Source organism: Schistocerca serialis, chromosome 4, assembly GCF_023864345.2.
Source record: "Schistocerca serialis cubense isolate TAMUIC-IGC-003099 chromosome 4, iqSchSeri2.2, whole genome shotgun sequence".
NCBI lineage: Eukaryota > Metazoa > Arthropoda > Insecta > Orthoptera > Acrididae > Schistocerca > Schistocerca serialis.
Genome location: NC_064641.1, coordinates 111638627 through 111660948, shown reverse-complemented (window position 1 = coordinate 111660948; position 22322 = coordinate 111638627). Strand labels below are relative to the sequence as shown.

The window sequence follows — 22322 nt, the reverse complement described above, 5'->3', positions numbered from 1 at the left end:
GAGTAAAAGTCATTATTCCAGCCTGTATTTTGCATTGGTTAATGCTAACCTCACATTTATAATATAGGAAAGAATTCTGTAAAAACAGCACAGAATATCATTAAATTCTCCATGTGCCCCACTGCTGAAATATGACGTTAAAAAATCATATAAACTGCTCCCTACATATACGAAGAAAAATATTAATGATATTTAGAATTCTGAAGGACGTAATGTTGTCAGGGAACTTCTCCTCAATAATATAAACCTCAGACATAAACAGAAGTGGCGTTTATTTGTTCTTAACTGATAAAAGAAGAAAAAGTAATGAACTGCTCCATTTCATACATTTCAACTTTTAATCTTATGGAAAAAAAAAGACAGAGTCCTGCAACTTCACCGTCGCAGTTCCAAATGCAAATAAAACACTATAATGTCAGTACTATTTCTAATTATTCTTTTTCAATGGTATACCTATGTATTTGAGTCAAGCACACAATGTACTAAAAATAATTATTTCTATCGTATAATTACAGTTACACACAAACATTTACAAAAATACTAAAGCGAGTCATTCACGGGACACACAGTGAAGTTCTGTACAATGGTGCCTTTGAACAAGATGTGTACGATACGTTGCACTGTACCACAGGTATGTTCTCAAACGAAACTGTTTTTAGTCCTCAATAACACTAAAAATCAGTACAGAAAAGAGTATATAAAAAAAGATAACTATGAAGCACCCTGAGGTATCCCCTTTGACTACGAGTTGTCCCAGCGGCTTTTCTTCACTCTCCGGCTGCTGCCTGTGGATTGCTGTGGTGGTGGAGGAGGAGGGCAGTTCTCAATCTGCGCCTCCATTTGTGGACTCAGAAATGAAGGTTTCTGCTCAATTGTCTGCTCCCAGGTGTGATCCGAAGATGCCAAGAACTAAAAATACACAGTAACACAAGGCAAATTCTTTAGTGCTTTACACATCTTTAACTTTAGCACTTGTAAATCATCATAAAAACACTCAATAGAAATTTGCAGTTTCTCAGTGTCAGGTTACATGTGGCAGTGGATAATCCTAACCAAGATAGACAAAATTATCTTAAAAATACACAGCAAAAATTTTCTACTTTAGAAATTTAGAAAAAGAAGACCAAGTTTTCAAAGAAGCTTTGAAGCCCAAGACAGTGTTGCTTCACTTTAACTAAAATTACATTAGCCTACACTGTTTAAAGTGGTCTATTTAAACAATTTTTAAAGTACTCGAATAAAAATGCTGCAACTTAGACTTATATAACATGACCATTGTACTATCAAAAGTTGAAGTTGTTACACACTATCATTAGCAGCAACAAGTAATACTCTGTATGTAATCAATAAATACCATTTTTTTTACTATGAATAGCGCTTGCCAACCAATGAACTGTAACTTGTTAAGGCTTGTAAAAGACTTTGTAATGTCTCTGGGAAGAATTCTCCCCTAGAACTATGTACCAGCAAATTAATGTTTTTGTATGTAACTGCTTCAGTGTTTTAGGTTTTGGACAGTCATCCACTGATGTGTTCACTATTAAATAAATAAATGCAAGTACAAGATAAACGTTATTGTACAGTGAGTTTATTATTTATGAAAACATTTCTCATAAACTATGAAAATTAGTGAAAGGATGAAATTCCAGTGACAACTAAACAGAAAACTTTAGAACATATAGGCACACTACACCAAATTCCCCACAAATTTAGCAATTGTGTTTTCACTATATCAGAATTTGGTGTAACTGTTAGAAGAGGTGGTCCTACACACTTAGTTACACGACTAGCGTCTTTGGAACAAGCAGCAATGGGTGTTTGATGAAATTTGGTCACAAAGAGAATGTGAATGCTACCCATTAATAAAATGATACCTACCCATCATATTTCTGGATTAACCAAATGATGCACAAAATTCTATCTACAAGCTGTCACAACTACTTTGTGCCTTTCTTCAGTGGCTCATGATGATTTGAGCAGTATAAATCAGACTCATGTCTCAAAAACAAAACTCACCTGGCTTTGATACTGGCTTCTGAATGCTGCCTTCATTGCAGACAATCTGTCTGTACCAGGTCCAGACTTTGGTTTTGGAATCAAATCACCAATTCCAGTATTAGGACTCTGAAAGGAATGATAAAAAGAAAAAAAGAAAATTGTAGTTTACAAGAATAAAAATCATTATATTAGATAAAATAATACTTCCCATACAATTTAGTTACATTTTTACATTATGTTAGAATTATATATGAAGTTATTATTCAATTATTTACCCTTCATTTTGAGTTACACAAGGTACAAATTCCATGTCTCCACTTTTTTTAAAAAAACGGAGATTGAGTGGTGTGTGTACACACACACACACACACACACACACACACACAGTGGAGGTGAAGGCTATAAGGGGCTAAGGCTGATGACCAGGAAGGAAGGTAGAACGGATGGGAAGGAAGTTGCCCTCACAGCCATTAAAATATACATAATGTTGTATTTGTTATGCACTGCCTCACTATAAACAAATGAGACTGCTTGAATTAGTAATAAACTATTTGTTGTGACATATTGGAGTTCTTCAACATTAAACTCCATATCTGAGGGAGTAAACAGGTTAAGTCCAATTTCTGAAGTTTCAACACAAGGCCATATCTGTAAAATCCAGCCACTGCTTCATTTACAGAAAAGGGTGGCAGAACTGCTGCAGCCCATGGCCAATCCAGGCAGTGTTAAAAGGGCATATGGTCATTGGCTGGAGCAGTACTGCCGTCCTACTTCCTCAAATGAATCAAGGGCTAGGTATGGAAAATACAATCTTAAGTAGAAACTGCATTAATTGGACTTCCACTGTCAAAACAATAACAAAACAATGATGTCCACACACTAAAAATCTTACACGAAATTGTGATGTACAATATTGCCTGTACTATAAAATATGTCAATTATTATATGGTAAGATACTGTTAAAAATTTAACATCTGAACATACCATCAAACAGTACTGCATTGTTACACAGCTGAATTGCACTTAACTGTTAGAAGCATGAGAAATCACATGTTAATAAATGTTCTGATCTTAAGCAGGATAAAAAAAAGTCTGCAACATTATTTTTGTTAGCAGGTGACAACCTTCATTTTGCCATGATGTTACTGCATTTTCTCATCCACAAAATGCCTATTGGGGTAGATGTAGAGCTTTGTTCGATGTATTCAATAGCTATATCAAATGCATTTTTAGCACCTGTATGCAATACCTGACTGCAGATTCATTGTCTTTGTTGTCAGCGTCTTCTTTCTCATTCTCATCGGTTGTTCGAGTTACAGTATCAGTGAGCTGGTCGTCAGTTAATTCTGTTTCTGTTGTGCAGTCAATGTCAGCTGTACTGATCCACTCAATCACATCACTGGGCCAATGTCTGGTTGCATGGACAGCATCACATGTTTACATTCAGTTGGTGCCATAATTTAGTTTTACACACTTTAATACGTAAGAGGAACACTGTCAATAATTTATAAAACAGATGTGTGTGCAATAACACTTACTGATTGTGTTAGAAACAAGTAATTTCATTCTAAAACTGATCGAACTATCGCATCTAGCAACAGTCAACAGCCTACAAATCCATATCACACACAAAGAGCCATGGACAAGTCCAGATCTGACTATAGCAGTGGGCCCTGTATGTACACAAACACCAGAAATGGGATAGCCAGAGTAGGTGGAGAGTCGGATCATCCGAGGTCTGATTAGTAAGGTTCTACTGTAGTATACTCAGGTGTGTTCAGGAAATGGTTGAGAGGAGAAAGTGGAATGAGGCACTGGTGAGCTCACCATGGTGTAGGTGTGGGGAGTTGTATGTGGCCCACAGTGTATAGGACCTAGTTCCTAGTCAGAAGGGGGCGATAGAAAGAGGACGGAAGAAACCATTGAGAGGAGAGAGTATGTGTTGGGGGGAGGGGGGGGTTATGGGGGCAAGGGTGACAGCAATATGGAACAGGAGTTAGTGAAGACAGGGCCCAGCGGTTGCAGGATCAAACGATGTGTTGTAAGAACAATTCCCATCTACAGAATTTCACAGAATCGGGTCATTGGGTGTGGGGGTATCCACATGGTACACGTTTTTAATGCAGCTATTTGCCAGCTTCAGTTTCTGCCACTGTGTGATAAACTGTGCTCTTGGCCACATTTGTTGGTTGTTATGCCCACATGAAAGACAGTGCAGAAGTTACAGCAGAGTTGGAGTATGACATGACTTTATCCAGAGCTGGTCCTGCCTCTAATAACATGGTAGGATATACCTGTCACTGGACTAGAGTAAAATGTTGTGAGTGGGTGCACAGGATACGTATTGTACACTGGGTCTTCCACAAGGATATGATGCATATGGCTGATGATTATGCAATGCCTCAGCTGTACAGTGAGAGCTTTACTCCCTCTGTTATTTAGATGTTGTGTGTACAATTTGAGTTTAAATGTAGTTGACTGGCTTTTCTACTACTACTTCGGTTTATAAAAATATTATAAAAAGTATAGTTGTTACTCACCATATAGAGGAGATACTGTGTCGCAGATAGGCGCAACAAAAAGACTGTCGGAAAGTGAGCTTTAGGCAACCACGTGGAGAGGGTGAGGAGGGGGCTAGGACAGGGAAGGAGAGGGACAGCAGGGTAGGGGTGGGGGACAGTAAAGTGCTGCTTGGGAGAGTGAGCAGGGACAAGGTGGAGAGAGGGTAGGGCAGCAAAGTGCAGCCAGGAGGTTAGGCATATGCCCAATAGGCATTTTGTGGATGAGAAAATGCAGTAACATCATGGCAAAATCAAGGTTGTCAGAACTGAAGGCGGGGAAGAGGGAGGGGAGGTAGTGGGAAATGAGAAAAGTAAACAGACTTGGTGTGTCGGTGAAATAGAGGGCTGTGTAGTGCTGGAATGGGAACAGGAAAGCGGGTAGGTGTGTAAGGACAATGACTAAAAAAGCTGGTGTTCGTGGGAAGTATCCAGATGGCACAGTTCGTGAAACAGTCATTGAAATGAAGAACATTGTGTTTGGCAGCATGCACAGCAACAGGGTGGTCCAACTTTTACTTGGCCACAATTTGACAGTGGCCATTCATGTGGACAGACAGCTTATTGGTTGTTATCCCCATGTAGAATGCAGCACAGAGGTTGCAGCTTAATTTGTAGATCACATGACTTCTTTCATGGGTAGCCCTACCTCTGATGGCATAGGTGACATTTGTGACTGTACTGAAGAAGGTAGTGGTGGAAGGATTTATGGGACAGGTCTTGCATCTATGGCATGGGGTTGGGAGCAGGGGTTGTGTAGGGATGGGTGGAGTAGGTTTGGTGGACAACGGAATACCACTCTGGAAAGGGTGGGAGTGTTAGTGGGTAGGACATTTCTAATTTCAGGGCACAACGAGAGGTAGTCGGAACCTCAGCAGAGAATTCAGTAGCTGCAGTCCTAGTTGGTACTGAGTCAGGAGGGGAATGCTCCTCTGTGGCCAGACAGTGGGACTCGGGGAGGTGGTGGGGGACTGGAAAATTAAGGCACAGGACATCTGCTTCCATACAAGGTTGGGAGGATAATTACGGTCTGTGAAGGCCTCAGTGATACCCTTGGTATATCTCAAGAGGGACTGCTCATCACTACAGTTGCGACAGTTTCACTGAGGGCTTCACAGACTGTAATTACCCTGCCAATCTTGTGCAGAAACAGATATCTCATGCCTTATCTTTCCAGTCACCAATCACCTCTCAAAGTCCCACTGTCCGACTATAGATCCCCCTATGACCCCTCGAGACTCAGTACCACCCAGGAATGGGGCAACTGAGTCACATTCTCTGCCAGGGTTTTGACTACCTCTCGCTGTGCCCAATATCCTCCTCCTGCCTGATCCCAACTCTTTGCCTCATGGCTCATATCCCTGTAATAGACCTAGATGCCAGACCTGTCCCACATATCCTCCCACCACCACCTACTCCAGTCCAGTCACAAATATCACTTATCTCATCAAAAGGCAGAGGGAGGGGGGGGGGGGGGGGGGGGGGGGTATTCGTGCGCCCTGAGAAACCAATCATGTGATCTGCGAGTTAAGCGTTAAGCTGCAACCAGTGTGCTGCTTTCTACTTGCACACGACAACGACCAAGCTGTCTGAGCACACAAATGGCCACTGACAAACTGTGGCCAAGAAACAGCTACATCACCCCACTGCTAAGCACGTCACCCAACACAATGTTCTTCATTTCAATGTCTGCTGCAGAGACCGTACAATCTGTATCCTCCCCACCAACACCAGCTTTTCTGAATTGCGCAGAGGGCTACTCTCCCTGCAATGTATCCAGCATTCCCTTAACCTTCTGGTTTCAATCTTCATTAACCATTGTCCTTAACCATCTAGCCCCTTCACTATTCCCATCCCAGCACTGCACAGCCCACTATTTCGCCAACACATCCAGTCTTTCTACTTCTTTCCTTTCCCACTCCCCCACCCCTCCTATCCTGCGTCTAACTTCCCGACTGCACTTAGCTGCCCTACCCTCTATCAGCCTCGTCCCTATTTGCTCCCACAAGCAGCGTTTTATCGTCCACCACCCCTACCTTGCTGTCCCTCCCTCTACCTTGCTATCCCTCCCTCTCCCCACTTCAGCTTCCTCCTTAATCCCATCAACCAGTTGCCCCTCCTATCATGCACTGATGCTCGGAGTCTGGCTTCAGCGGCCAGACACTGTGGTCATGTGTGATCGGCGATTCAGCATTTTCACTATATGGTGAGTAGCAACTATCCTTTTCATAGTGTTGTTACCGTCCATGCTGTATTTTCCACTACTTGAGGGCCTTACAATGTGAGGGTGAGGGTTGTTGGTGTGGTCTTCAGTCCTGAGACTGGTTTGATGCAGCTCTCCATGCTAATCTATCCTGTGCAAGCTCCTTCATCTCCCAGTACCTACTGCAACCTACATCCTTCTGAATCTGCTTAGTGTATTCATCTCTTGGTCTCCCTCTACGATTTTTACCCTCCACACTGCCCTCCAATGCTAAATTTGTGATTCCTTGATGCCTCAGGACATGTCCTACCAACCGATCCCTTCTTCTAGTCAAGTAGTGTCACAAACTTCTCTTCTCCCCAATCCTATTCAATACCTCCTCATTAGTTACGTGATATACCTACCTAATTTCCAACATTCTTCTGTAGCACCACATTTCGAAAGCTTCTATTCTCTTCTTGTCCAAACTATTTATTGTCCACGTTTCACTTCCATACATGGCTACACTCCATACAAATACTTTCAGAAATGACTTCCTGACACTTAAATCTATACTGGATGTAAACAAATTTCTCTTCTTCAGAAACGTTTTCCTTGCCATTGCCAGTCTACATTTTATATCCTCTCTACTTTGACCATCATCAGTTATTTTGCTCCCCAAATAGCAAAACTCCTTTACTACTTTAAGTGTCTCGTATCCTAATCTAATTCCCTCAGCATCACCCAATTTAATTTGACTACATTCCATTATCCTCATTTTGCTTTTGTTGATGTTCATCTTATACCCTCCTTCCAAGACACTGTCCATTCCGTTCAACTGCTCTTCCAAGTCCTTTGCTGTCTCTGACAGAATTACAATGTCATCGGCGAACCTCAAAGTTTTTATTTCTTCTCCCTGGATTTTAATACCTACTCCAAATTTTTCTTTTGTGAGGGTGAGGGTATGCTTTGCAATTTTTGAAACCAAGTTATGCATTTCTTTATACTAACCCTGAATGTACTTTTTTATTTGGAGTTGTCACCCATCCCTTACAATCTTAGCAGTAGAAGAGTCAATTCAAGCCACTAGAGGGTCAAAGGAAATGCAGAGACGTGCAAACATTAACACTGAAGAACTGCCACAATACCTGTGTTTCATGTGAACCAATTCCTGGTTTTTCTCGGTAGCCAAGCCCTCGCCCACCAACATTTGCTGGCTTACCCTTACCACTTTTGAAGCGTGACTTGCGAAACCAGGCACTCTGAAACATGACAGTATAATGTGAGAAAAATAAAAACAATTTTGCCTTAAAAATAAGTAACAATGAATTAATATATCTTAGAAACATAAACACACATAAATTGGGTATGATATTTAATTGTAGGCTCAGACAGTTACTGCCAAAAGTAAAAGATATTAACACATCATGAAGCATAGTCATTTTTAATAATACTAATAATAGTAGTAGCAGCAGGAAAAGTTGGTAAGACATGTAGATCAGATTCCGAGTTAAACTATAGGTCCCCTTTCAGTGGTAGGATAAATAGCATAGTATGACGTGACTGGCTGGTCCATCATGTTAATAATTGCTGCATTATTCCTTTTCACTCCAAATATCTCATTAATGTCTTCTTTGCTACTAATTATTATAAATGGACACTGAAAGGTCCAGTTGATATGATAACAGTTACTGGTGGATCACAGACTGCATGATTTATTGCCAAAGTTATTTCTTTTTTCAAACCTGTTTAACTACACTCAGTTTTAGCAACACACCGTACATCACAATACAACCTTAACCGCTTCACACTGAAATTTTGAAATCAAGGAAACAAAGTAGAAATATCTAGATTGAATATATTACCAAGCATGGCTGACCAGCAACAGTGATCAACTCTATCTTTCTGCACTGAACTGTGCTGTGTAACATAAGAACAAAGCACGAATAATTAACCTGAATGTATTGTTCAAACAGAAAAGTCTCATATGACCGCATTTAGCAAGAGTGGTCAACAAATGCTGACTCATTAATCCAACTGTGCTACACCGAGTGGGCGCAATGAGACAATGTGGCTGTATAAACTTGAAAAAAAGATGAAAGAAGTATTCCATGAAAATTCCAGGATGATGATGTCAAAGGAAGCTACTGAGAAATTAGTGGGTAGGCTGAGGTGGTCATCTCGTATCACAGTTAAGAACTTTCCTTTCCTCATTGCCGAGACATACCAGCTGATATGCAGTAGTTTAACCACAGTTTTTGAACATTGATAATTCACGTGGAATAATAACCAGATAATCAACAAAGTTTGAAATATTAAGTATTTAAAAATTTAATTTGTGGTTTATAAAGCTCAATAAAATTAAATTACAGTACTAGGTTACAAACTGGTTGTCTCTTGTAACCACAAAGAAATATCTTGTTTCACAAATGTAATAAAATATTAGTATTTTTCACTTGGATTGGATGTTTTGTGTTAAAAGCATCCTGCTACAATGCATTCACTTGGTCACTGTCTCATCACTACCCAGTTTTGTTGTTTGCACTGTGTTGACTATTTATATGCGATCCATTTGCCCACCTTTGGCCATGTGCAGAAGGTTCACTGCTGCCCACAAGTGTACAGTTTGTACACTACTGCCCGGTTGTGACCAGAACAGCCTTGTCTAGAACGACAGTGATTAGAATAACCACTGTTAAATGTGAATAATTAATTAAACCTGTAGCTTTTCAAATAGTGATTTCAGAACCACCACAATCAAAGATAAAACTAACATACCTGCAAAGCAAGATCTAGGAGCGACTGAGGGACATCTTGATTGGCACCTTCGAGATTGCGTACCAGATGACCTGCAAACTCCTTGTCCTTTTCTGTCACAAGTGTGTACGCTGTACCTTTCTCTCCAGCACGACCTGTAGGCCACAATTATTCTTTGCATTAAACACAAAGCATAAATGGACTGTAAAAAGTACAGCTAAACATACGAGACAGTATGTATTTCAAGGGAGGTTAATAGTTTACTTGTAGCTTATGTTGCTCTCACCTCATTACAAAAATCCTAAATTACTGACTTTACATGACGAATGGTTCCATGGTCAATGAACTACATATTATCATATTTTACAGACTATAAGATGCACTTTTTTTCTTTGAAAAATTGCCACCAAAATTCAGGTAACTGTGTTAAGTTCGGCTCGCGAAATTTAGTTGAATTTGAAGGTTTTCTCGCAGGTGGTGTTGTCTAGTACCAGTGGAAATCGTGTAAACAACAGTGTTCTGTGCAGTAGTGCTATTTTCTTTCTGTGCTCCGCCAATATCTTCGAGAAAATGGTAAACAAAAGAGTCAACAGCAGTGCGTCCAGCAGCGGGGAAGCAGCAGGTGCGGCGGACCTGCTCTTGGCGGAAGGTGCAGCCGCGGCTCCCGGTATAGCGGAGCTGGTCTGCTCTGAGGTAAACGCTGTGCTTCGCGATAAAAACAATCTCGATCTGATAGCAGGCACTATATCAGATATTGTAACGGCAGCAGTACTGGCCAAAATGCGTGAAACTGTTGAGGCCAATACTGCCGAAATTACAGCACTAAAAAAGTCTGTGTCTGGATACGAGAAAAAGGCACGAGAGTTGGAAGTGAAACTATCTGCCGCAACAGACGAGCTAGAACAGTACCAAAGGCGAAATAGTCTAGGACTGTTTGGAGTAGCACAAAATAAGGAAGAAGACACAGACAACCTGCTTATACAGGTTGCGCATGAACAATTAGGCGTTGAAGTGACCAAGGCAGACATTGACAGGAGCCATCGGGTGGGACGAAAACTACCAAGTGCTACCAAACCTCGTCCAATAATAATTAAATTTGTCTCATACCGAAAAAGGGCAGAGATCATTACCCAGAAGAAGAAGTTAGCAAGGACAGGGCTTACAATAAGGGAAGATCTGACACACGAACGTCTAAAGATTTTAAACAGTGCCATATCCCATTTCGGTCTTCAGAATGTGTGGACTCAGGATGGCAGAGTAATCATTAAGACAGCAGCTGGAAAGAAGACAGTCACAAACATGACAGAACTGAATGGTATTAAGCGAAGCTACTCGAGCCAAAAGTGCAAACTTAACACCATTTGCAAATTGTAACAGCCCTATACTCAGATATAGTGTTGTAACTGTATTAACTTTTTTAATTATGCCCATATTTGTACCTTCAACTAATTGTTTTTGTAACTGTATTAACCTTTTTTTTTTTTATGCTCTAACCATTACTTAATTTTAGTTACTGCTCATACTTTTTCATTTTCTCAGTTTATTCTCTTCCATTCTGTAAATAGTTCTACTGCAAATATTACTCTCTCCTTTAGTTCATTAATCACCCATCTCTTCGGTTTAAATTGTTCATAACAAAAATCACTATCAGTATCACTTTTGCAAATTTCAATCTAATTGTAGCTTCCTACGATAATCACTACCAGTATCACTTTAGCAAATTTCAATTTAATTCTAGCTTCCTGCGATAATCTATTAATTATTAAGCTTACTTCTCTCTACTGGCAGCATCAGCCTCTTAAATCACTCCCCTTTCTCTTATTTCCACCCTAAGCGGTTTCAAATATGCTAATTACATTTCTCCTCTTACGACATAGGATACACAGTGACACACAGCCGTCACTATTTTGGTCATATTCTCCTTGCACCGAATACCACTAATCCATTTTCTATACTCCCGCAACCTCAGGAAATCTCTTGCAGTCGCCTTTCTTTCAGCACTCGCAGAGTCACAAACAGGGCGCGCAAAATCCCGGACACCCCTGTGTTATGTCACTTGGCGGAAGCACCGGCCAGTGCCCCTCGTGGCAGGTAGTGCCTAACAAAGGGACAAACCAGTCTGCCACCCTACTCCAGGCTGCTCAGCGGAACGCGTCAGAGCTTTTAGCAGCTCACTGCAACATCCAGTCTTTACCTGCACATTATGAAGAACTTAGCCTCCTCTTCAACCAACTAAACTGCCACGTAATCCTCTTATCCGAAACATGGTTAAAACCACACATATCCTCTGCATCTATTCATCTCCCAGGGTACACATTTCTTAGGGCAGACAGATCAAAAAAGCGAGGTGGCGGGGTCGGCACGTATATACGAACAGATCTCATAGCGAAAGTCTTATGTACTGTAATGGATCTGGGAGATGTGTTATTTTCTACCGGATTTGTCGATACCACATTGTAAATGTTTTCTTTTGTCAGAATTTTTTTATTATAATTTGCCTTATTATATGTTAATTTACTTATATTTTTGAGAGTGAAAGCATATTGATTACTATTAGCAAATGTGTCGAAGAATAGCAAAGAGACTGATTACAAGTGGAAGCTTGTGTGTTGTGTAAAATGTCTTTGACGCTGGAGTCGCCTTTGACTGTACTCAGTTGGCAGTGATCTCTTAGTGTGTGTTGACGGTATAACCATGTGAAGGTCGCCGTCATAAATAATTTTGAATTATGTTACTATTTTTTTATATAAACTATAAGAAGAAACTACATTCGAAGAAATGGTATTTGAAGCACCAAAAATGAGGCAAACACATTGAACCAGGTCATTTCTGCAGCCGACAAAGATGCATTGTGGAATCATACTTCCACTAGACAACTGAAGCCAACACAAATATCGCCTTGTAAACATTTTACGGAAAAGGTACTGTCACGAAATATGTCAAATTTAAGTAAATAAAAATAGAGAGCATATTTCAACTTTGTGTCTCAGCCGGGATACCATACGTCAGTACGTCAAATCCTGCTGAAGAAAAAGAGGCTGAATTCATGTTCATTGAAATAAATATACAAAGTCAGAAATTCTTGACTGCTGTCGTGTACAAGCCGCCAAAAATAAGCTCAATGAGATCCTTCCAGTCGGAATTACATTCACTTCAGTGTCAATACGAACATATCATCGTAATGGGTGACTTGAACATAGACCTGCTAAGAGACACTCCCTCCGCAATAAACCTAAGAAGACTGTTTAGTTGCAATAGCACGAACATTCTTCCATTACAACCTACACACCTTACGGCGCACACCCATACTCTTATAGACGTAATCACAACAAAACAGACTGACAAAGTAAGAGATGTTGGTCAAACATCGGCCCCTGGCATCTCAGCACATGATGTAATATTCCTGGCCTACTCTGTGCAGCCCCCAAGGATCAATTACATAACTTGTAGGAACATGAAACGCATTGACCTTGACGCTCTAACAGCCGATTGCTCAGAAATCTCATGGCATCAAATAATCAGAGAACCTACAATCAACGGCAAAATTAATGAACTTGGTGATAAACTCACTGCCTTCTATGACAAACATGCACCTGTGCGCACAATCCGTGTAAGAAAATCTCCTGCTCCATGGCTGACAGCTGAATTACGTCAAATGATGACTAATAGGGATGCTGCCCACAGGCGTTTCAAGGCAGATCCGAAACCCGAGCTTTTCGAAGAATATAGAAAGCTATGGAACAGAGTGAAACAATGCATTCGCAATGCTAAAATCGGGCACGCTCGCTCCCTTGTATGCAGCGATCTGACGCCCACGACTCTATGGAAGAATCTCCGTAGCTTGGGGGTCGGAAAGGCAAAATCGGAAACTACTTTTCATGTATCAGCTAACGAATTAAATGAATTCTTCTCTGCACCTCTGAATAGCCGCACGGCTGATAATTACCGTCCACAAGAATCCCCAAACAGGATAACTAACAATGATACCTTCCATTTAAAACATGTAACAACAAATACGGCAAGAAAAGCAATAATGAGAATCTCTTCTGATGCAATAGACAACGACAATATCGGTATAACCATGATTAAGAATGTTGCCGATATCTTAGTACCTGTCTTAACTGACATATTTAATTTTTCCCTCGTGAACGGAATATACCCCACTGCATGGAAAAGAAGCATAATTCGACCCATCCCTAAGATCGAAAACCCGCAACTGCCTAGTGATTACCGACCAATTAGCATACTGCCTGCTGTTTCCAAAGCACTTGAATATATTGTTCATGACCAAATCACTTAACACTTGCATGAATTCAGCCTATATGACAAATTTCAATCCAGTTTCCGTAAACATCACAGCACAAACACTGCTCTAATTAAAGTAACTGATGACCTGAAATATGCCATCGACAATCGAAAGGCAACAATATGGACGCTACTGGACTTCAGCAAAGCTTTTGACACTGTTAACTTTGGCATATTGCTCAGAAAAATGCAACAGCTTAATTTCTCTGATAGTGCAATGAGATGGTTTGAAAGCTACTTAAAAGACAGACAGCAATGTGTTGTCTGCAAAAATGAAAAATCTTCTTGGAAACATGTTTCCTCGGGAGTGTCACAAGGATCAGTCTTAGGACCACTTTTGTTTTCTTTATATGTCAACGATATTTCGTCAGTTCTGTCCTCCTGTAAATATCATTTCTATGCCGACGACCTCTAGCTCTACCTAAGCGTCAGACCTGAAGATGTAAACACTGCAATCGCTCAGATGAATGATGATCTGTCTTCAGTAGTGACATGGGCGAAAAACCTGAGGCTTAAACTAAATGCAAAAAAGACGCAAGTAATCTTAATAGCCCATCAGAAATTAATAAGTTCAGATTTCTGCGAACGGCTACCTCCTATTCTGCTCAACGGTACTCCAATACCATATCAGAAAACAGTTAAGAACTAGGGTGTAACTTTGGATGAGCATCTCAACAGGGCGGAGAATACAGTCGCAGTGTGCCGAAAGACGTCTGCTTGTCTCTATTCTCTCAAAAAGTTTCGGAACGTATTTCCACAGGGCTTGAAACGGCAGCTCGTGCAAGCACTCGTTCTACCGAACCTCCACTATTGTGATGTGATTCAACAAGGCATGAGTAGTGAAAACAAACGACGGCTAGAACTAACCATGAATGCCTGTGTGCGTTACACCTGCAACATTCGCCGATATGATCATGTTAGTGCTTCATACTCCGAGCTAGGGTGGCTGGGCCGGACAAATTGCGTGACTACCACACTCTATGTCTACTTCACCGACTCCCCGTCGTGCAAGCACCCCAGTACCTTGCTTCAGAGATTAAAAACCTGTCATGCCATCATAATCGAAACACGAGGTCACTCTTATTTGGTATCCTAAGTGTGCCCACTCACAAAACAAAAACTTTTGCAAACTCCTTCTCAGTTGCCGCTGTCTGCCTCTGGAACAAACTGCCCCTTACCTTGCGCAAAATTCAATCTCCTGCTGCTTTTAAGAAGAAGTTGAAGCATTTCCTACTACCATCCTTATAACGTTCTTCACAAAATTAATGTACAAGGCCAATCCTCTCATCTGTCAAATAGCAAAGCTAGCGTCTCCTATTTCGCTCCTGAGATGCCTTCCTCTTCATCTATCTCTATTAGCCACGCAATCTTCTTTTCCTTTATATTTCCTTAATTATGTTTCATCATGTCTCTCTATTCTTCTCCTCCCTTCACCATGAGTCTCCCTCATACTCCCTGCTGCTAGCACTCCTATCTAAAATCTCTCTCTTCAATAATGTCTAATTATAACAGTACTTATGATCTACAAATATAAACTCTATATGTATGTATTTTTCCAGGTGTACTTTTCTAATTGTTTATTTCACTTTTTGTACTAGATGTAGTTTAACATGCCTACTAAAACATGTGAATGTAAAATAAGTAGAATGCCTGGTTAGATGTAAGAGAGGGCCTGAGGGCCCTAATCTTGCCAGGTTAAATAAATCAATAAATAAAATAAAATAAAAAATACAATATACTCAAAATTAATGTAAAATGTCCAGTGCTTGATTTAAAATTCCCGCCAGTCTTAAAAATGGCCTTACATTTGATGCTACAGGAAACCTCACTCTAGCTAGCGACATCGAATTCAACTGGTACCAGCAGCACAGCAATGCGACGGACCTGAGTTGGGATCGACACGCTTGCTAATACTGTCTCCCTCCCACCCTGCCATCACAAATACAGCAAATACAGAACCCTGTCTAGCCTAAAATGCGTCCTTGCAGTCTACAGTGACAGTGAACCTGCATTGAAAGTGATTTGTGTTATCAATAACAGTTCAACATTTTTGTCAGTAGCTATTTTTGTAATGGAAAAGAAGATATCGATAATTTCATGTTGTTCTGATGGTACGAAACTTAATCCAATGATTATTTTCAAGCGCAAAACAGTGCCGAAACCTTTTGAAATAACACCAAATGTTGTTGTTCACGTACATGACATGGGTTGGATGGACAAGAGTGGTATTAAATTATAGAGTAACAGAGTATGGGAGAGAAGGAAAGGTGTTTTATTGAAGAATAATTCTCTTATTATGTTAGATCAGTTTAACAGTCATTTGAAAAAATCTGTGAAACAGCAATTGAGACAGGGAAATACAGAGCTTGCTGTTATCTCAGGAGGAATTACTTCACAACTGCAACCTCTTGATGTCTCAATAAATAAACCACTTAAAGTTTATATGAAAGAGGAAAGGAACAAATGGATGATGGACAAAACCCAATATCAAGGGAGCTTTAAAATGACCTACAGTCAAACAATTTTTTTTTTTTTTTTTTTTTTTTTTTTTTTTTTTTTTTTTTTTTTACCCAGAGGTCTGGCGCATTTCGGTCATTGACTTATGTAAGAAAATGAAACACTTACAGCCATCTACAGTGTTAATAGTTGCTAGTTGGTGAGATAACATCACAGTTACAGGTAGTCGGCATAAACCAGTTATGTTGGCCACTGATGCATCATGTATACGGATGGTTTTAACCCCTTTAACATCAGCCTGGAGCACCAAAATTGGTAGCCATCCCATAAATGACATCATAAGCATGGCTTTACGTGTTTTATTTTCTTACATAAAATCAAGCAAGTGTGTCAATGAATAAAACGGTCATGGTCTAGAGTGAGAGAAGCCATTATAGTTAAATCTTTCAGGAATTGTGGCATAAATAATGCTCTCAGTGGCAGTGAAGACCATTTATATGTGAAGAGGACAACAATGAAGAGGAAGAAGAAGAAGAAGAAGAAGAAGAAGAAGAAAGTTCAGATGATAATTTTTAGGGATATTACAGGTCAGTTTGGTTTTATCAATTAAGAATTTTTTTGTATGGCTTTGCAATCTACTATTAAAGATGATAAAAATGTTATTTTTTACAAAAATGTTGGTTAAAAAATAAGATGTGTCTTATAGAATACTTCTTGACCAGACTTTGTCTAACATTAATGTGAGTTAATAACATGAGCTATGAGTTTTTGCTTTATTTTTGCTTGCAGACATCTCACACTAACAAACAACAAAGTGTTTACCTTTTTATACTACTTCAAAAACTTTAACTCGGCTGCAGACTCAAATATACCAATACAATTCACAAATAAAACAACAACTTTAACTTATTCGCAAATAGCAGAGGAGAAAACCAATGTCTGGTGTAATTTAGAAGAACTTTGAGAAATTTATGCAGATACAATTATGCAAGAATTTTAAGTCAGCTTATCTTGACTGCTACCTCAGAGCCTGATGACAGTTCTGCCAAAGGAAGTAACTGTAAAATTACTCTTTGTGTTCATCACACCCAATAAAAAAGTTACAACAGCAACATATGTTTTTACACAGAGGCTTCAGTTCATAATACTGCATTATTAAACAGGACATGAATAATGTGATATTTTTTCTCCTTTAACATGTCATCCTAAAATATACACAAAATCTGCCAGTCTTGGCTCTTCACATAATTCCAAACATGCTTGAGATGCTAATCATACACCGTTTTCATTATGTTACCTCAAAAGAATTCATAGACGTGGAAAAAATCTATATGCCTTGCGTATGGGGCAACAAATCCCAAGAATAGCCAAATAAACAATTTCAAGATATTACAGTAAATATCAGCTGTTGCAGGTTTTCAGAGTGAGAGAAGGAAGAGATGAAGGTGTCTCCACGAGTGGCATATTGACAATAGTTAACGAGTAACTTTGAATAAAGACCTAACATCACAGGCCAAGAGGAGGGATCAGCCTTGTTGTGAAATCTTGCACAACAGCAGCTTCAGGTGACACTGTGTCTTTCCCAGATTAAGCTACACTCCTGGAAATTGAAATAAGAACACCGTGAATTCATTGTCCCAGGAAGGGGAAACTTTATTGACACATTCCTGGGGTCAGATACATCACATGATCACACTGACAGAACCACAGGCACATAGACACAGGCAACAGAGCATGCACAATGTCGGCACTAGTACAGTGTATATCCACCTTTCGCAGCAATGCAGGCTGCTATTCTCCCATGGAGACGATCGTAGAGATGCTGGATGTAGTCCAGTGGAACGGCTTGCCATGCCATTTCCACCTGGCGCCTCAGTTGGACCAGCGTTCGTGCTGGACGTGCAGACCGCGTGAGACGACGCTTCATCCAGTCCCAAACATGCTCAAAGGGGGACAGATCCGGAGATCTTGCTGGCCAGGGTAGTTGACTTACACCTTCTAGAGCACGTTGGGTGGCACGGGATACATGCGGACGCGCATTGTCCTGTTGGAACAGCAAGTTCCCTTGCCGGTCTAGGAATGGTAGAACGATGGGTTCGATGACGGTTTGGATGTACCGTGCACTATTCAGTGTCCCCTCGACGATCACCAGTGGTGTACGGCCAGTGTAGGAGATCGCTCCCCACACCATGATGCCGGGTGTTGGCCCTGTGTGCCTCGGTCGTATGCAGTCCTGATTGTGGCGCTCACCTGCACGGCGCCAAACACGCATACGACCATCATTGGCACCAAGGCAGAAGCGACTCTCATCGCTGAAGACGACACGTCTCCATTCGTCCCTCCATTCACGCCTGTCGCGACACCACTGGAGGCGGGCTGCACGATGTTGGGGCGTGAGCGGAAGACGGCCTAACGGTGTGCGGGACCGTAGCCCAGCTTCATGGAGACGGTTGCGAATGGTCCTCGCCGATACCCCAGGAGCAACAGTGTCCCTAATTTGCTGGGAAGTGGCGGTGCGGTCCCCTACGGCACTGCGTAGGATCCTACGGTCTTGGCGTGCATCCGTGCGTCGCTGCGGTCCGGTCCCAGGTCGACGGGCACGTGCACCTTCCGCCGACCACTGGCGACAACATCGATGTACTGTGGAGACCTCATGCCCCACGTGTTGAGCAATTCGGCGGTACGTCCACCCGGCCTCCCGCATGCCCACTATACGCCCTCGCTCAAAGTCCGTCAACTGCACATACGGTTCACGTCCACGCTGTCGGGGCATGCTACCAGTGTTAAAGACTGCGATGGAGCTCTGTATGCCACGGCAAACTGGCTGACACTGACGGCGGCGGTGCACAAATGCTGCGCAGCTAGCGCCATTGACGGCCAACACTGCGGTTCCTGGTGTGTCGGCTGTGCCGTGCGTGTGATCATTGCTTGTACAGCCCTCTCGCAGTGTCCGGAGCAAGTATGGTGGGTCTGACACACCGGTGTCAATGTGTTCTTTTTTCCATTTCCAGGAGTGTATTTGGGTAAGTCCTAGCAACGTGGAAGCTCTCTCTCAACTTAAATCATTATGATCACGTTTTACACATGACTGCTGTGCAATGCTCAAGATACAAGTCATGTGAGAAGTCTGTATATAATAGGATATGGGTAGTCTATTGTCTAAATTGTTAAAATATTGGTTTTCATACCCAAAGCCAACCAACACTGTGCAGTGAAACTGGTCACCATCCAGGCAGATCAAGAGGCAATCATGCATGTGTCTATGGTCTTAGTTCTCACAGCATTCATAATATCTGAAGAAAATCATTAAAAAAATTTCACATAAAGAAAAAGTATTCTGTAGTATATGCAATACATCACTATCACTGGGTATGTTTCCAGATAAGTTGAAATATGCTATAGGCACAGGCACAGACATTAGTCATGTGTGTGGGTTGCATTTGTATGAATGTGTGTATGTATGTTGTCTAATACAGAAGAAGATCTTTTGGTTGAAAGCTCACTTGTTATCAGTCTTTTTTGTTGTGCCTATTTGGGGCTCAACATCTCTGCTATATAGTGAGAAGCAATGTATGATTTTCATAATATTAACATCCCTTTACAAGAAGTTCACAATTGCCAATGTTCCCGGAAGTAGTGATTGTAGTCTCACATCACACACACCAGCGAGAAATTTAGTTATTTTACTCATTTATTTGATGACTGCATTTCCAAGACAGTTAAACAAAAAGGAATTGGTACATTGGTAATACAATTAGAGAACAAAAGAAAATAAATTTGCTTGGAAAGGGAGAAGCTACTTTTCAGCACCAATCTATTGCAGCCGAGCAGACTGACAAGCCATTTGAATGTCATTTTCCATAGAAAGTTCCACTTGCTGAAAAGAAAATCAAATCAGTTCACTATTGTTACATTTGTTCAGACAGGAAAGAAAAAGAGAGGTAAGGGCTTCACGAAGGAGAGTAGGCAGTGGTGCACAAACTGCAACATTGGCCTGTGTGCCCTACAGTGCTTCTATAATTGCTACACCAAAAGTACTTTTACTTGAACCACAGAAAAATATCATCACTTTCAGGTCCCTCGTTTTAAACATTCACTTACTGCTTTTTGCGGGTGCAAACAAAACAATAATTGTACCACTGAAGAGTAAGAGTGCACAGAATATTTTTCCTCTGCAATTATCAGTTGTCCATTTTTGTGTTTATCATGTAACCAACTTGAGTTGTATATATTACAAGCATATCATATTCCTGTAATGCACTCACATTTCCCTGTAACTGGAGTAAGAACAACACCCGTCTCATATTATGTATTTTGCAATGCCAGTTGAAAGCAACCCAGAATTTTGTCAGCTCACAGCCAATTATCAAGTGTGATGAGGGAAGTCTTCAAATTGTTAAATCTAACAATGGAAAAATCCAAGATAGAATAATGATAGTATTATGAAAAGGGTAGACTGTTACTCACCACGTAGCGGAGATGCTGAGCTGCAGATAGGCACAACAAAAAGACTACTAAACATACAAGCTTTCGGCCAGAAGGCCTTCTAATGAGAAAGACAACATACACACACACACACACACACACACACACACACACACACACACACATTCATGCAAATGCAGCTCACATACACAAAACCACTGCCTTTGTCTACAGAGACCAATCTGCAAGCAACTGCGCATGATAGCAGTCTCGCCTCAGCAACTGGAGACAGTGGTCATGTGTGAGGGAGTTACGTTTGCATCAATGTGTGCGTGCGTGTTGTCTATTCCTGAAGGAGGCTTTCTGGCAGCTTACATGTTTAGTAGTCTTTTCGTTGTGTCTATCTGCAATTCAACATCTCCGTTACATGGTGAGTAGCAATCTTTCCTTTTCGTAATATCGTAATTGTTGAACCCAGCGAGATCAGAAGCAGTGTAAGTATCAATACTTCACTCTTAAGTGCCATGCCACCTCCCAAACCACACTACCCATTGTTTCCAATTATCAAAAAGTCAACCGCTATCTGGCCAACACCAGCAAACTGAAAACAGTGCTGTCATTGCTGTTAGTGTTTTGCTGTCTGCCATCTACAGTTATCACTCACCTATGTTTTGTTTAAGTGCAGACTTTTCTGTTGGACAGCATTTTGCATTGTATTCCACTTGCTATTGATGGCCTGGACAGTTCTCTACTGTTTTCGCAATAGGGCAAGTGTAACCTAGTACGAAGGTTTTAGATGTAGTCTTGTACTGTGTACATGTTCAGTTAATAATGAATCAATATAGCGAACAGAAATAGAAGCAGAAGAGCAAGATATTTCCACCCTGATGGGATACCAAAGACTAACCTGTAACAAATGTTACCTACTCTGTATTTCCCAGAGTTAAAGCAAAAACAAAACCACCTGAAATGAAGCTTAAAAAATGTCACCTGTTGATCCTGTCAATGTTTCCTGAATGTGGAAAGGAGGGGAGGGGGAGGTGTGTATGTGTGTGTGTGTGTGGGGGGGGGGGGGGGGGGGGGAGTATGGGAAAATTGGTCCATACATAACCTTACACCACTCATATTAGAGTACCTATTGTGCAATGACACTTCTTCAATTTGCAATACGATAGTCATCAAGTTCAGCTCATTGACAACAAATTACCTCTACGGAAAGTATTTGTCCCAAAATGCCAATAAGATAATATCAGGTTTTCATTCTTCGAACTCTGCCACAAACAATTACTACTTTAAAGTTAAAACAATGATTTTATTCAAAAACAAAATAAACATAGTGAAATATTTGTTGGCTTGTTATTCAGTTAAATCTTCCCAACAAAGAGAATAAAATCTTTTGCATAATGTGCAATACATTTACGCCCCCTATATCTGAAAATCTATGAAAAGTGACAAGTGATTCTGAGGATGAAAGATGCATAGGTATAATGCAGTTTGTGCAAATGATCCAAACTTTACTCAACATAAGAGATTTCGGCACGCAAAGATATTAAAAAATTTTGTACGTAAGATACAAACTGTCTTCAAAATTTAATGGGAATTTTTAATTTTCTGAAAGAATTTTATTTGTTCATCTACAT

At 40.7% G+C, this 22322-nt stretch overlaps 1 protein-coding gene across 2 annotated transcripts in view; it reads right to left on the bottom strand.

The window, feature by feature from the left end:
• Positions 1-255: 255 nt before the first annotated feature.
• Positions 256-22322, bottom strand: part of LOC126475104 (ATP-dependent RNA helicase DDX42) — a 78721-nt gene continuing 56654 nt past the window's right edge. For both annotated transcript variants that reach the window (XM_050102683.1, XM_050102682.1), the window contains exons 9-12: positions 9517-9650; positions 7887-8000; positions 2017-2124; positions 256-909 (exon numbers count right to left, since the gene is read on the bottom strand). In XM_050102683.1, coding sequence (XP_049958640.1) covers positions 742-909; positions 2017-2124; positions 7887-8000; positions 9517-9650 — 524 coding nt within the window. In that variant the 3' untranslated portion in view covers positions 256-741. The remainder of the gene's footprint in view (positions 910-2016; positions 2125-7886; positions 8001-9516; positions 9651-22322) is intronic.